We start from the raw sequence: 14,744 nt of genomic DNA, 5'->3' as shown, positions 1-14,744 counted from the left end.
AAACTTTGAAATGGATATGACCATTAACAAAATACAAATAGATGATTTGCCAAGCAAAACCAGAAGTATTCCCAATCAGTCTGTGGATGGATATCCTCATGAGGTCAGAACACTTATCTGAACCACAGTCCCCTTAACAAAAGCCAACATCTTTCAGAGTTCATTGGTGATTTCCCACGGATCAGCAGCTACGAGGGCAACAAGTTAAATATTTAAGATGCCTCCACCAAATGCAATTAGCCAAAAGCAGCTGGAACTTCAGCTGGATTAACTGAATCAAACAGGGTGAACTCATATAGTCCAGAACCTGCCTCGTTATTTTTGGACTTGGTTTTAATATTACATATCAAGGGCAACAAAGCTGCAGATCTTCTATAAGGACGGAGGGTTTTTTAGTCTAGTACAACACAGTACACGTATAACACAGATAGCAGCAAGGAAACTTGGTGAGTGTTGATTTGTTTTTTTTGAAAGCAGGAAAGTGCTTCAGAGCTCTGGAAAAGCGAGCAAGATCAGAACTCCTCATGGACATTACGTGCATAGTCCATAAGTTTGCTGCCTGTGAAGTATTCGCTGTATTTCAGGATCTCCTCCAGCTCTAAGTGATGGTTTTGATTTTCATCTGCGACCGCTATCATTTGCTTTGCTTCATTTAGGGCATTGTATTCGTTCATAGGATCCATATACTCCTAGAAGAAGAAAATTATCAGCAATCACTAAGAACACAGGTCTTCTGGTAAATTCTTCAGTGGAGAGTTATTTGGAGAAAATCCCTGCATCCACACACAAGTCTAAAGAGGCCATGCATTAGAATCCACACTTAAAAGCATAATTTTAAAGCATGAAAAACACTCTGAAAGACATAAGATCTTTGCTATTCTTCAGCCAATGGGGCCCCAGGGCTGCTTAATTTTACTTTAATACAGTTTTGTTTCTTTTAAATGAACACGTTGCCTGTTACTTGTTTAGTAAGTATGACTTATTGTCCCATTAAATGAAATTTGTCACTAGTTTTCATGCACTACATATCCATGCAAGCATCTACGTTACAAAGAAAATAAACCCTAAAAGCATACCTATGAATAATAGCAGTGCTAGGAAAAGTCCTCCTCCTCCAAGAAAAAGCATTACAACATCCTTCCTCCAAGCACCACTGAACAGTACTACAGTCCAAAATTTGGCAGACTGCTAATTCAAATATTTCTGGACTTCACAACCTCTAAAGCAGCCTCAACCCTTATTTAAGCACCTGCTGATTTCAAGAACACTAGAACTATTTGATGAGGACTTACCTCCAGCTCTTCCATCGTGACAATGCCATCATGGTTAGCATCAATGACCTCCTCAAATTCCTTCTTTCTGTCTTTCACCCAATCATCATCAATGTCTTGGGCTTGCTGGTTCTCCACAGTACCAACAGGTAGTGAAATGAACTCTGAAAGGGTAAGCTTCTTATCTCCATCTTGATCTGTGACAGAAATACACAGTCACTGAAACTTCCCTGTTTAATGTCCATTAGAAATGACATATTCCCTCACATCAGGGATGTCACTGGTACAGTTGGCCCAATTTCCACAGTCCTGACTATGCCACAGAAGAACTGGCTATCATTTATACCTTTGGTTAGCAGAAAGCTCTATTAGGGCACCCACACAGTGTTTTAGAACATGTCAGTATGCAAAAAAAGTACTCAACCATGTCTGAATAATGCACCAGCTGGCAGGCTAGGTCTTGGTTTATTTTACAGGTGCTGTTCATGTTTGTTTATTTATTTTTAATGAATCTATTGCAGCATAAAGCTTTTGATAGCTGTATCCAGCTTCCTATTAGAATTCAAGTAAAACATTCTTCACAAAACTGTACACTGGGATTCTGTGTGTGCACATCACACACTTAAGTTATCACTTGGAAACTCCACATTTATTAAATCACTTACTAGCAAAATGGGAGCTCGCTTTTTTTTTCCATTTTTTTTTTCCAAGTATGCTTAACTATTGACTCCATAGGAAAAACATCAGTGAAAACATCAACCACGTATTTCCACTTCCAGCAGTATGTATCACAATTCTTACGTGGCTGCTATGCTGCAGAAATACAAAGCAAGTACTGACTCCTCACCAAACATCCACATCAGTACTTGAATATTCATCAGATGTTTTCTCCCATTGCTACAGAGACCCTACAAAGCAGCAGCATTTGAGTGTGAAATGTCAGCTGAGCCGCTCTGTAAGAAATACTCAGAATACCTTTGTAATATAAAGGTGCTGCTCTTGAACAAGCAGAGGCTAAACCTAGTCTTGAATAACATACAGACAGCATTTGTGCTAAAGGAGAATGTGTAGAACAGAGGAAACAAGACATGCCAAAACTCCAGATTGAGCCATGACACTGCAGTGATGTCACAACACCTCCCAAGAAAACATCTATTAACATGGTATACCCAAATCACGGATGATTTCTTTGACCATAAATTTCAGCATTCCCCTGCTGTGCTCTGGATGAAGAAAGGACAAGAATTCCTCTTCGTTCAATAACATATCAGGAGGAGGGTTGTCAGCTTGGTACCACCGATCCTTCAGGTTATCTAAAACTTCCTGTGCTAGAAATGTAAGAAGATTAAAACGTGTTTAACCTATTCACAGGGTTTTTTTAATATATCTTCTATTAATTACTGTTTAAACAAGGATGACCTATGAACCAGTTACTTCACAGCTCAACTTCCAAGGAAAATTGAAACAGTATCCTGTACTTCAGCCTAAGTATTTTAATTGTTGGAACTATTTCAGACTTAAGAGGGTAACTCCACAGAAGAAATACAGATGTTATACAAAGCACCAAGAAATACATTTAGTTTCCAGTTAATTCTGGATTATAAGCACTCATTACTCCTTTTGGCACCCTAGTCTATTCAGTTTCAAAAAGCATGGGTTTTGGGTCTCAGTAAAATGAAGATAAAATATTTCTCCTACAAAGAATAAGCACAAGTCAAAGTGCACGTGTACAAGTAAGCACATCAGCACCAGTAATCATTTCACAACTCTACCTATTTCATCTTGCATCATGCCAAGAGGCAATTTTGAAGTGAAATTTACCTAAATTCAAATGAGGTTCATAATTTAAACATGAGTTTCCACTAAAACCATATCAGTGACTTGAAGAAAAGTCACCCCGCAATACCCAGCACGAACATTACACGCAGCAGTGGTCCTAACATAACCAAACAGGAAAACAACACCTGTGCAGAGCATTCTTTCTCTGGTGTAGGCATTTTCTAAATGACACACTGGAAAAAAAGATACAGTCTGTGGCATACCATATCTGTAAGATGTACTAAGAAATATGAAAAATGAAGCACTGGCATTTCACAAGTTATAAAGAAGCTCTAAAAGACCACAGTCACTGCATAACATACTTTTTTAAGTTAATAAGCTGTCTTTGATATCTCCAGTATGCTTTTGATATGATAGTTGCAATTACAAGTTAAGACTCCAGCACATTTTTTTGTGGAGTAAAATTCTTTGGAGTCTTAATACGAATCTCAAAGTAAGTTTGTAAATGGAAAGATTTAGTTGTTTCAAAAACACCATTTAGCACTGGGTAATCAGATCACGAAACGTTAGATGTCATAAGCCAGCCTCCCCCTTTGCCTGCCTTTCTTTTTTAAGTCCTTAATGAAATTCAACTGCCATTGATCAGTTGAAACAGCAGTTATCTGCATAAGATAAATCAAGTTGTGTCCCCAGCTTTGACCCGATTTTTAAACTGCAACGTGCTAGGGATCATCACCATCTTCCACCCAAAACTCAGACCACGTCTTATGGTTGCCATGTACAGTTATTTTCTACAGAACAGATATTAAAAGTACTTTTGCACAGCACTGGAGAACAAAAGCTTTGCCTATCATCTTCAGAAAGCAGACAGTTAATTTGCTTATTCTCAAATAAGGCTTGTTACCCAGGTAGAAAAATTATATCTATACTTCCTATATTCAGTCAATCTTTTATCTGATGAGCATTCTTGTAAACTGTAGCCATTAACCACACTGCCATAGAATACGCTGCACAGGTGTTTTCCCTGCCACAGCACTCAAAGGACCATTTGCATTTTAGTTGCTTTTTGATAAGTGGAAAATAAAACCCATTTTTAAATGACTAACTCCCGCAAGGAAAAGCTAAGGCTTGATGTTCTACTTAACAATAAATTTGAATACTTTTAGATGTGGGAAGGTTAATCTCTAGCATTGCCATGCTTGTAACAAGTCAGATTCAAATGAAAGTTTCAAAAGTAGTAAGGAAGAAATGATAGATCTCACTAATCTGAAGAATCTCTCAGTAGAGAACTTAGATGAAACATGAAACAATTGTTAAGTAACCTTCAGCTATTATCTCCTAGAAGCCTTTGCAGTGCCTGTTTGAACAGAACACCATCTGACATACACACACTGATATATACTGTATCTGCATACACACTCCTCTCCAATTTCATAGTTGGAAGTACCTGATTTCTGCTCTTTGTCATTTGAGGCAACAGGGAAGCTGGTACTCCAGGTAGCAATGCAACGGTCCACAGATAACACAGGTTAACAAATTTCAGCAGACCATTAAGCAGAGATACCTGGAACTGTTCAAATAGGAAGTAACAAATAAGGAACCAAAGTTTTCAGTGTTAAATATTTGTATCAGGAGTGTTGGGAGTGCAGACTTGATTTAGAAACAATTCTGGTATTTCTGCCTTAAAACTCACACGTGCTACTTTAGTAAGAGGCACCAGAACAACCAAAACAAGTCTCACTTTAAGAATAGTTCTGACACTCCAGCTTTAGGAAAGTAAAAAAAGACCCAAAATTAAAATAGTAAACTACACTCCAACAGTCTCCACTTACTTTCTTCATCTATTTTCAGCTCCTCATTGTTTTTGATCTTCTCTGCAATCTCTTTTTCATTAAATCCTTTACTTGCCAGAAATTTAATTTTATATTCATCCCAGGAAACATGACCTGTAAGAGAGAACGAGATCTCAGACATCACTTAGCATATTTGAAGCATGAACTTTGGGTCTCACTTCTTAACAAGGCCATCACAGTAAACTTTAGGAACAGTACCATGACAGCTACCACCTGATTCATTTTCCTGTTTCCTTACAGCTGACAGGCCTTGTGAAAGTAATATATTTATGTCACAGGAGGCAGAAGAAACACTTATCTTACCATCACCATCAGGATCCACAGCTCGGAAATGCATTTTGTTCTCTTCCACAGCTTCCTGGAAATGTTCATCTGTCTTTTCCATGATCCAGCGCTGCATCTCTTTAGCACTTATCTTTTTATCATTATCTACATCCACTCTATGAAAGGAATAGAAGATTTGCATTTTTTTTTTAATTTGAAGGGATTATAAATAGTAATAATACAGAAGACAGCACAGACTCTGGGCTTACAGCAGAAAAGCACACACAGCAGAAGGTTCTTGTTTTTCACATCCACTTTTCTACAACCAGGAACAACTAGGTAACTTCCTAGCTCAAAAACATTCTACCACATACTCAAAAGCATAGGATCAAAATGAGTTTATGTTTTTAGAGGAAACTACAAATACAGATGGTATCCTAATGGCTCACAACTGCCAACTGGTAGCTCTTGCAGACTTTCACTATGGTGACCTACTTCTACCCTAAAAATCTCCCAAACCAGTTACTCCTTCTCAAATTATCTTTCCAAATCCTTTTTCCTTCAAGGTCTCTGAAGCTTACAGATAAGCTGCCTTTACATGTCTGCCTCAATCACATCCTATTTATTGCAGCCATTAAAAATGATGAGAAGGTAAGGTGAACATCCTTGGCGCAAGGACCTTCAAACAATTTCATAGTTTGTTGATCTTGTAAGTGGGGGTGGGGGAAATAATCAAGTTGCCTTGATGATCCCTTGATCTCTGGTAACACATTACAGGTAATACACTTCAATTCTTTAATAAGCACATTTCAAAAGCTCTGCACATACATTTGTTCTCATCATTTTAGGGCCAGGAGGCTCACTTGGCTTTGTCAAAACGTACAGTGCTATTGAGCAACACTCATATCTGCTGAGAAACACGTTGACAAATAGAGATAAATAATAGTGAAATAAATAATAGATGTGTCCAACCTGACAGTCCACTGTTCTCCATGTTCTACCAACACCACTTTATCAAGACAGACAGACTGCCAAATGAACAATGCCATTAATACTTATTTCCTTACAAAGAATATAAAGGTAACAGGTGTACAAAGACAATAACCTGCCACTTTGTTTTTTCTTTTTCCTCAGCATATCATTAAGTATTTAATTAAAAAAAAAAGAATGTTTTAAACTGAAATCAGTCATATTTAAAAGGCAAGATTCTATTTAAAGCAAAACAAAACCACTCTGATTCAAAGATAAAGGCTGCCAGGTTGTTTTCTCTTTAAACTGAACTAGTCTTAACACTACTTGAAGTGTTATCACTGAAACTCCAGCTATTAAGTGTGAATGCATTTAAATGTCACATTAATGTTAAAGGCTTAAGACAAATAACAACCCTAGCATCTGATCTTCTGAAGCACATTACCACTGTTTTTAAATATTGTAAATACATTTCTACCTATTTATGCACAGACTCAGCAACTTTCCACCAAACAGCAGTAAGATCAGTAAAATGGTCACGTTCCACTTGTGTCATCTTGCACTCACCAGGTGAGCAATGTGGGTTTTGATACAGAGTAGGTGCTAACAGAAACAAGAAGGGAAAATAAAGCATTGAGGTGAAAAATGCTTTATGTTCTAGTTTCTTTAGACCAAAGCTCCCAAATTTACTGCTTCCACAGGGTAAGTGAAGGAAAGGTAACAAACACCCCATTTAAAGCTCTACTAGCTCATGAAGGTACACCACTGTTCTGCTAGCACAGTACAAATCAGCACCAAAAAACATAACTTGAACGTGCTTCCCGCAGAAGGACGATCAATAGTTCTCTGATTGAAAGTGCCACCTCAAGATTGCAGGAGCTCTGGGCTGTCAAGCACTGGAAGATAAGAAGGTTTCTATAAAGCCCTGTAGTAAGGGCTGCATTGAAGATGTGAAGATGTCAAGCCTGGAAGAACAGCTGTTAAACACTTGAGCCCCATTTCTCAAGCACAAGCCATTAAAAACCAGATTTCCATGGCCACTTGCCAAAAGGTCTGACAGTATTATTAATAAACAACTGGCCACTCAAGATTTCCAGATTCACATTTTCAAGTTCCTCAATGACAACAATGCAACATGGGGGGAACGAGGCAGCAGCGTGCCCACCTACAGAGATAAAGGAAAGTACATTGCTTTAGAGTTGGTTTCTGATTCAACCAAATAATGAAAAATTGATCCAGAAAATGATTTTAAAAGCCAGAAGCCAAAGGAAAGCACTACCTAAATCATAGGAGATACAAAAAAGTAATGAGATGTACTCCTAAAATGGTTAGGAAAACACAAATTAGGGAACACACGTTACTTAAAAGCTTCCAAGCTCATGAAATACAAACTTTTTAATCAAGCAATACAGAGCTGTAATCAAAACAGAAGATATCAAAAACAAGACAGCTCAGAACACCCCCAGTAGAAATGCAAACTCTGCAATGCTATGAGACAAACTCAGAACTTGCCAAGAGGGATGTGCAATGCAGAACCATTCAGCATGCACAGTCTAAAAGAATAACTTCACATTAAATAAAGGAAAAAAAAAGGCTGTATGTGGTGGTAGTAACAGAAGGTGTATTTAAGCCTCTGACCTGATCTATTACCATCACAAGACAACACACTCAGCTAACACCAAGATTTTAGTTCATAAACCATAAATCTGGAGCTGCAAGCCACTGAAAACATCGATAAAATGCAAATCCTAGAAGGGTACTCAACTTTTAACATCATGAAAGCAACTCCATCAAAGACATTCTAACAGAAAAGCCATACATAGACACTACTAAACAAAACACTCCTGAATTTATCTGTTTACATTCATGAATGTGAATTAGTACAGGAGATGTGACTTAACTTACAAGATAACTTGCCCTTAAAACCAAGGCTCAACAAACTGAATTCCAGTACTCAATGTCATTGATTACATAGCATAGCATCACAGAACAGCTTCAACCTTAAAATCACCCAGGTCCACCCCTGCTGCTGTGGGCGAGGCTGTTAACCACTACATCAGACACTAGATCAGGTTGCTCAGTGACTTAGTGAAATCAACATCACCATAAATAGATTCAATTGCTTTCAACATCCTTCCTCTTTCTTTCCTCCCATAAAGTCCCACCTACATATATGCCAAGCTACAGCATACTGTAAGAAAATTATTTATAGAGTTCCTGCTAATTAAAGTAGATACTTGAGCTCTCTCCCTCCCCTTCTCCATATCACTTAAGACCCTGTCACACACCTGCTTTGCCTGAAGGTACCAAACACCTGCCCTTGGCAGGGAATGAAGACTACAAAATGCACCTCAGATTCCTGCACCATGCTTTAGCTTCCCAGGGCTACATGGAAGAATGCATTCAGTTGTAACAAGTCATTTCTGCAAACAAGTAGAGCTTTCCCTCACAGGAAACAGGGACTTCAGAAACTGAAATACAGAATTACGACATACTCTTGCTCTTTCAGTAACACATAAGAGCTAGAAAAATATTTGGGAAGCTTACCTTCCACATTTTGCCTTTATTTTCTGTAACCCTATTAGTTCAGATTTAATGCTTTGAATTGAGTACCTTGTATCACACTGGCACACCACTATCAAATTTTTCATCAATCAAAAATGAGTGGAGGTTCTCTTTAAACCCTGAAATACACAGCACCTGTGTACACCCGTGACTCACTGGGCTTTTCCCAAATGCATTTCAGACTTTAAGGGAACATCTAGAAAACCAAATCCCTCAGAATGTACCTTCATATTTCTAATCCGATCACCTGACAGAATGCAATTTCAAGTACACAAATTAAGTTGACAAATTAATTTGATAAGCAATTGCCAAAAACAACCTCTTCCATAACACGCACAAAGAAACAAACAGAGATTGCAACTGTGAATGGCATTATTACTAACCACCACCTGAATGTTTCCAATAAACACAAGGCAGTAAAGAAACTGAAAGCTTCTCACCACAATTGTGCTATTTATGTTTGTATTTACCCTAGCAATAAAGTTAGCAATCTGAATACCATACCACATAGTAAAGAACTGCAGATAAAGGCAGCCTGGCTGTCCTACTCGTCTTTAGCTGCTTTTATTCAGGAGAACACTAGTTGAAAAGAATAAATAACGATTGATATTGGTCCCTTTTTCCCTGCTAACACAAAAGTTACAGAAGATTTTTTTGCTAAGCCTTCTCGTTTCATCTCAACTATACAAACATACCACATCAGCATTACCAGGATAATCTAAGCTGTTGTAAAATTAATCCTCAATAGCAATCATGCAAAATAAAGCTAACTCTGCCATCTAGTGGCACTGTGGCTCAGCCTGGCAGCAGCTCAGCACCCCACACCTGCTTGCTCACTCTTCCCAGGTAAGATGGGGATGAGAACGGGAAGGGTACGAGCTCAGGAACTCACAGGTCGACACAAAAACAGTTTTAACAGGTTAAAGGCAAAGATGAGTTCTGCTTTGCTTGCACACAAGGCATTCATCCACTGCTTCCCATCTGCCAACAGGTGTCCAGCCACTTCCAGAAAAACAGGGCTCATCACACACAGTAGTTGCTTAGGAAGAAAATACCATTTCTCCAAGCTTACAGCAGAGCAAGGCAGCGTATTACTGCTGGAACAAAATCCATTCTCAAGTCATTGCACAGGCATCCTACCATCAGAAAACTCTTCCTTACTAACTCTTTAGTCTACCTGGCAATTCACTGAGAAAGCAGGCAAAAACAATGCCACTTTTCATACTCATTATAACTTTTAATTACACATTTTTCTCTGAAGCTTACTTAGAGAAGATGACCATGAGCTTCTTCCTGTTTTTTCTGGGTTCTGAATCTTCCTCAAACTCTTCCATCTCTTTTCCCAGAAAAACTTCTTGATGAAACTCTTTGTTGAGATGTCCATCCATCTCCATTTTGACCCCATTCAAGTGATCTGGGGGCAAGATCTCATTCTCATCCTTACTGTCAGCTGGCTTCTCTTTGAGGGCCGAATTATTTGCAGGCCTTGCATAAACGTCCATCAGAAGAAATATAAACAGAAGGGATAAATACAGAGATCCCAAACCGCAGAGAAAGGCCTGCCTTGACATCATCATTTTCCCCTTTTTATTCAAAATACTGGCTGATTAAATAACCTAAAAAGGAAAAAAGACACGGAAGTTAAAAACCACAGAGCAACATGCCAGTAATAAAGCTTCTCCCCAGAGCGTGAAGAACAATTGCACACATGTATTTAGAGAATACAGTCCCTAGCAGAGAGCACTGGCCCTGCTCTGGGGCCCTGGTCAATCTGACCTGCTGGAGGGCACCAGGCCACAAAAGGGGCTGGAACTCAATGGGTTTTACAGTCACTTCCAGCCTGAAACACACTAGGACTCTATGAACACAAAGCTCCTTTAAATAAAACGTACACAACCAGAAACTGAACTGTGTCAGATTTCAGTCCATATGGCTGTAACCTCTATCAGAGGACTTTGGATCACTAACAGCCTAGCTGTGCTAGGCCAACCTCCAACCTCAGGTGTTGCAGGATGAGATGACCTGAGAGCTACAATGCAGAGACAGCTCGCAGAGCACAGAGGCCTCAACACCACCTCCATAGAAAGGTGGAGGAGCAGAAAGGAGTTTTTGGGGAAGAGAGGCCTGAGAGGAGCATGGAGACAAGCGGCACTGCATGCTGAGCAGCCGGGCACACAGAATCATAGGGGTTGGAAGAGACCTCTAGAGATCATCGAGTCCAACCCCCCTGCCAAAGCAGGTTCCCTACACCAGGTCACACAGGTAGGCATCCAGGTGGGTCTTGAATATCTCCACAGAAGGAGACTCCACAACCCCCCTGGACAGCCTGTGCCAGTGCTCTGTCACCCTCACCATAAAGAATTTGTACAGAACTTCCTATGCTGCAGTTTCTGTCCGTTCCCCCTTGTCCTGTCTCCATACACTGCTGAAAAGAGTCTGTCCTCACCACTTTGCCCCCCAACACCTCAGATATTTATAAACCTGGATCAGGTCTCTGCTCAGTCTTCTTGTCTCAAGGCTGAATAGACCCAGTTCACTTTGCGTTTCTTCACAGGGGAGATCCTCCAGGCCCCTCACCATCTTCGTGGCCCTTCACTGGACTCTTTATAAGAGATCCCTGTCTTTTTTGTACTGGGGAGCCCAGAAGTGGACACAGAACTCCACGCAAAGCAGCAGCGCGGGGCAGACACGCCTCCCACCACCTGCATGCCGCTGGGGGAAAAATCGCTGCCACGTATTAACTCGCAGGCCTCAGAAACGGTGAACAAACCCACACACGGCCCTCAGGGGGGCAGAGCCCCGGGGCACAGCCGGAGGACGCGCGCACCGAGCGGCGGCCGTTATTAAATCTCCTCAGGAGGAGGGCGCGCCCCTCACAGGACCGTGCCCTCAGAACCGTGACAGAGCGGCCCTCTTCGGCCCGCACCGCCTCCCAATCGCCTCGCCCCCGCAGCCCCGGTACCTATGCGGGACGCGGCGGCTCCTCATGCCCGTCCCGGCTTCCTACACCGCAGCAAACAAAAAATACAGACGAAGCCCCGTCCCGCTCCCGCCCCTCAGGAGGTTACAGCCACACAGAGACGACCGGGACGAACCAGCGCTGCGCTGGAAGTACGTCACACGCCGTGCGTGCGTACGTGCGTGCGTGAGGGGCAGCGGCCGCCATCTTGGAGCCGGGCACGAGGCGCCCTGGGGGCCCCTCGGCCGCCATTTCCCCTCCTGGCTCAGCCACTTGCTACCAGATTTCGAGGTCTTGATTAAGACGGAAGGCAGAAGCGCTGCTGCTGAGCGCGGTTACTCGCATGCTGCTGGCAGCCTTTGTGAAACGCGACAGTCACCTAGCCAGTTAACGCGCAAATGAGCTCCGCCCGCTCCCTCTGCGCCCGCCCCACCGGCCCGCGTGGCACGGCGCGCCCTCAACCAAAATGGCGGCGCCCGGGCTTCGCCTGCCCTATTTCAAGATGGCTGCCGCCGTGCGCCGCCGTGTGTGGGCCGGGGCGGGAGGCGGGGCCGCGCCACACGGCGACGGCGGGCGGAGCGGAGCGGGCTTCGCGCGGAGGGTCTGCACCGGAGGCCCGGCAGGTAGGATAGGCCTGGGCCGGTGCTTCTCTGATCAAAAAAAGAGGCTGGAAGGTGTCGTGAAGGGCAGGCGAAGCGCGGTGGCGGCTCCCGCAGGAAGCTTGTCCCCTCTCGGAGGCCGTACCCCGCTCAGCTGCTGCCATTCCCGCCTAAATCTTCGGTGGGTGTGTGTGAGGGGGGAGTCCGCGCCTCGAGGCCTGCAGGCTCCATGAAGCTGCTGCGCCTGCTGTGCCGCCACAAGACGGCCGTGGGCCTGGGCGGCCTGTCGCTCTTTGCCGTGGTCCTGCTTTACCTGGCCAAGTGCACCTCCGAGGGCCTGCGGCCTCTGCCAGCCCCCCGCGGGCTGCCCCACCAGCAGCCCCCGCTGCCGTGGGGGGGCAGGGGGCCGCCTGCTGTCCCGCCGCCCTCCTCTCCTCAGGAGTCGGCCTTCTTGGCGGTGCTCATCACCAGCGGCCCCAAGTACACCGAGCGCCGCAGCATCATCCGCAGCACGTGGCTGGCAGCGGCCGGCCGGCCTCCTCACGGCAACATTTGGAGCCGCTTCGTCATCGGCACGGGTGGGCTGGGAGCTGAGGAGATGCGGAGCCTGGAGCTGGAGCAGAGCCGGCATAGGGACCTCCTCCTCTTGCCGGAGCTGAGGGATTCCTATGAGAACTTGACGGCCAAAGTGCTGGCCACGTACGTCTGGCTGGATCTGCACCTTGACTTCCAGTTCGCCCTGAAGGCCGACGACGATACGTTTGTACGCTTGGATGTGCTGGTGGAAGATCTGAGAGCCAAGGAGCCACATCGCCTCTACTGGGGCTTCTTTTCTGGCCGGGGTCGAGTGAAATCTGGTGGCAAGTGGAAAGAGAGTGCCTGGGTGCTCTGTGACTACTACCTCCCCTACGCCCTGGGTGGGGGTTATGTGCTTTCTGCAGACCTGGTGCACTATCTGCGGCTCAACAGAGATTATCTGAACATGTGGCAGAGCGAGGATGTCTCCCTGGGAGTCTGGCTGGCTCCTATCGATGTCAAAAGAGTGCACGATCCTCGTTTTGACACTGAGTATAAGTCACGGGGTTGCAACAATAAGTACATAGTAACGCATAAGCAAAGCATCGAGGACATGCTGGAAAAGCACCAGACCTTGGCTAAAGAAGGGAAGCTCTGTAAGGAGGAGGTTAAGCTCAGGCTTTCTTACATGTATGACTGGGGAGTACCACCTTCCCAGTGTTGCCAAAGGAAGGATGGCATCCCCTGAAAGTCTGAGGAAGGAAGAGGCGATTATTACTGAACTCTGTGAGCTGGGTTACTGTTATCTGGGGAGAATCCCAATAACTGGGGCTTAAAAATTACTCAAAAGATTTTGCACGATTCGTTATGTCGCAGTCAATGAAACCCTGAAACTCCTGAGAGCTACTGGTGTGGCATGATGTAAAGTTGTTTATAAAAGAGAAAGATATGACAAAAACCTGGAAAGGCTCGTGTTACAGGACTGAAGGCAAATAATAGGTTGCAAGATGGATAGTACAGAATTCTGGGGGAGATAACTTGGATCAAAAGCTGCTAGAAGATTTTTAACAGATTCTATGATATATTTGCTAAAGATCGTGGCAGGCTTTTATGCTATAAGATTGTGAAACTAACATCTGGTACTTATTTACTGGCAAGAAACAATTGTCAGTTTGGCAAGGTCTGAAAATTCAAATGCGGCCGCAAATCGGTTGCTCTTGCCAGTGGGAACAGGTGTCTGTCACAAGCATTCAAGAAAGGAGAACAGTTTTGCACCAGACATTGGTGTTAGGGGAGTCTGTTCTTTGGAGAGTGCTCTGATTTACAAGCATAGAATTATTAGACCTTTCTGTGTAACTCGTCTCTTTTTGTTGTTGTTTTAAAGACACCTTGTACATAAATTGCCTGGCAGCTACAGAGTAAATCTGCATTTAGAAAGGTGGATGAGTTATGGCATTTGGCAGGTAGAGTATATTGTTTGGGGGCACATAGTTATGCTACAAAGCTAGCCTTCAGTTGTTAGGCATAGATGTTGATCTTAGCTTACTGTCCAAACCCAGGACATCTGAAGAAGCATCCTGCCTAAACAGCAAATGTTCCTACTGCTGTGCAGTCAGATGTTGTAGCCTTTGGATTTATGTTGTTCTAGAGGCACTTGGGTACAAGGTATGTTAGCAGGATTAGGTCAGTGGAGGGTATTCAGAAGTCAGATGAGATTGCCCTAAATAGGATAGCTCAGATGAGAAAGTAAACTCCTTATATCGTCAAGATTATCATTTTTAGGCTGCTCTGGTTATCATTTAGAGGAAGGGTGTTGTTGTTACCCTAAACTTTGAGGGCAGCCCTGTCTGCAGACAGCCTTTTCTCTCAGGAGCTGCATGGCACTCTAAGAAAACAAGTTTCCCAACAGACCCATTCCCTCCTCCCCAGTAGTACCTCGTAGTGAAACAAAAACAATTTTACTGAAGGT

The 14,744-nt window shown here is 43.3% G+C and overlaps 2 protein-coding genes across 2 annotated transcripts; one reads left to right on the top strand and one right to left on the bottom strand.

Annotated features, from left to right (window-relative positions):
- Positions 1–457: 457 nt before the first annotated feature.
- SDF4 (stromal cell derived factor 4) lies at positions 458–11,746 on the bottom strand. Its single transcript, XM_065738009.1, has 7 exons — positions 11,664–11,746; positions 9,968–10,317; positions 5,207–5,343; positions 4,883–4,996; positions 2,441–2,599; positions 1,293–1,468; positions 458–689 (listed from the first exon to the last, which is right to left on the bottom strand). The coding sequence occupies exons 2-7, from the start codon at positions 10,276–10,278 to the stop codon at positions 513–515; spliced, it is 1,074 nt and encodes a 357-aa protein (XP_065594081.1). The 5' UTR covers positions 10,279–10,317; positions 11,664–11,746; the 3' UTR covers positions 458–512.
- A 704-nt stretch (positions 11,747–12,450) lies between these two features.
- On the top strand, positions 12,451–14,211 carry B3GALT6 (beta-1,3-galactosyltransferase 6). Its single transcript, XM_065737978.1, has one exon. It carries the CDS (start codon positions 12,489–12,491, stop codon positions 13,521–13,523), a length of 1,035 nt encoding a protein of 344 aa, XP_065594050.1. The 5' UTR covers positions 12,451–12,488; the 3' UTR covers positions 13,524–14,211.
- The last annotated feature ends 533 nt before the right edge of the window (positions 14,212–14,744 follow it).

The sequence above is a fragment of the Cyrtonyx montezumae genome, unplaced genomic scaffold (assembly GCF_038088225.1).
Source record: "Cyrtonyx montezumae isolate F1298 unplaced genomic scaffold, pur_monq_1.0 scaffold_21, whole genome shotgun sequence".
NCBI classification, from domain to species: Eukaryota; Metazoa; Chordata; class Aves; order Galliformes; family Odontophoridae; genus Cyrtonyx; species Cyrtonyx montezumae.
This window is presented reverse-complemented; position numbering and strand designations above follow the sequence as displayed.

Coding starts and splice junctions, on each gene's coding strand:
- B3GALT6 (XM_065737978.1), top strand. CDS start 12,489: ATGAAGCTGCTGCGCCTGCTGTGCCGCCACAAGACGGCCGTGGGCCTG.
- SDF4 (XM_065738009.1), bottom strand. CDS start 10,278: ATGATGATGTCAAGGCAGGCCTTTCTCTGCGGTTTGGGATCTCTGTAT. Junction 5,344..9,967: donor CTCATGGTCATCTTCTCTAA/GTAAGCTTCAGA, acceptor TTCCTTTCATAG/AGTGGATGTAGATAATGATA. Junction 690..1,292: donor TCACGATGGAAGAGCTGGAG/GTAAGTCCTCAT, acceptor TTCTTCTTCTAG/GAGTATATGGATCCTATGAA.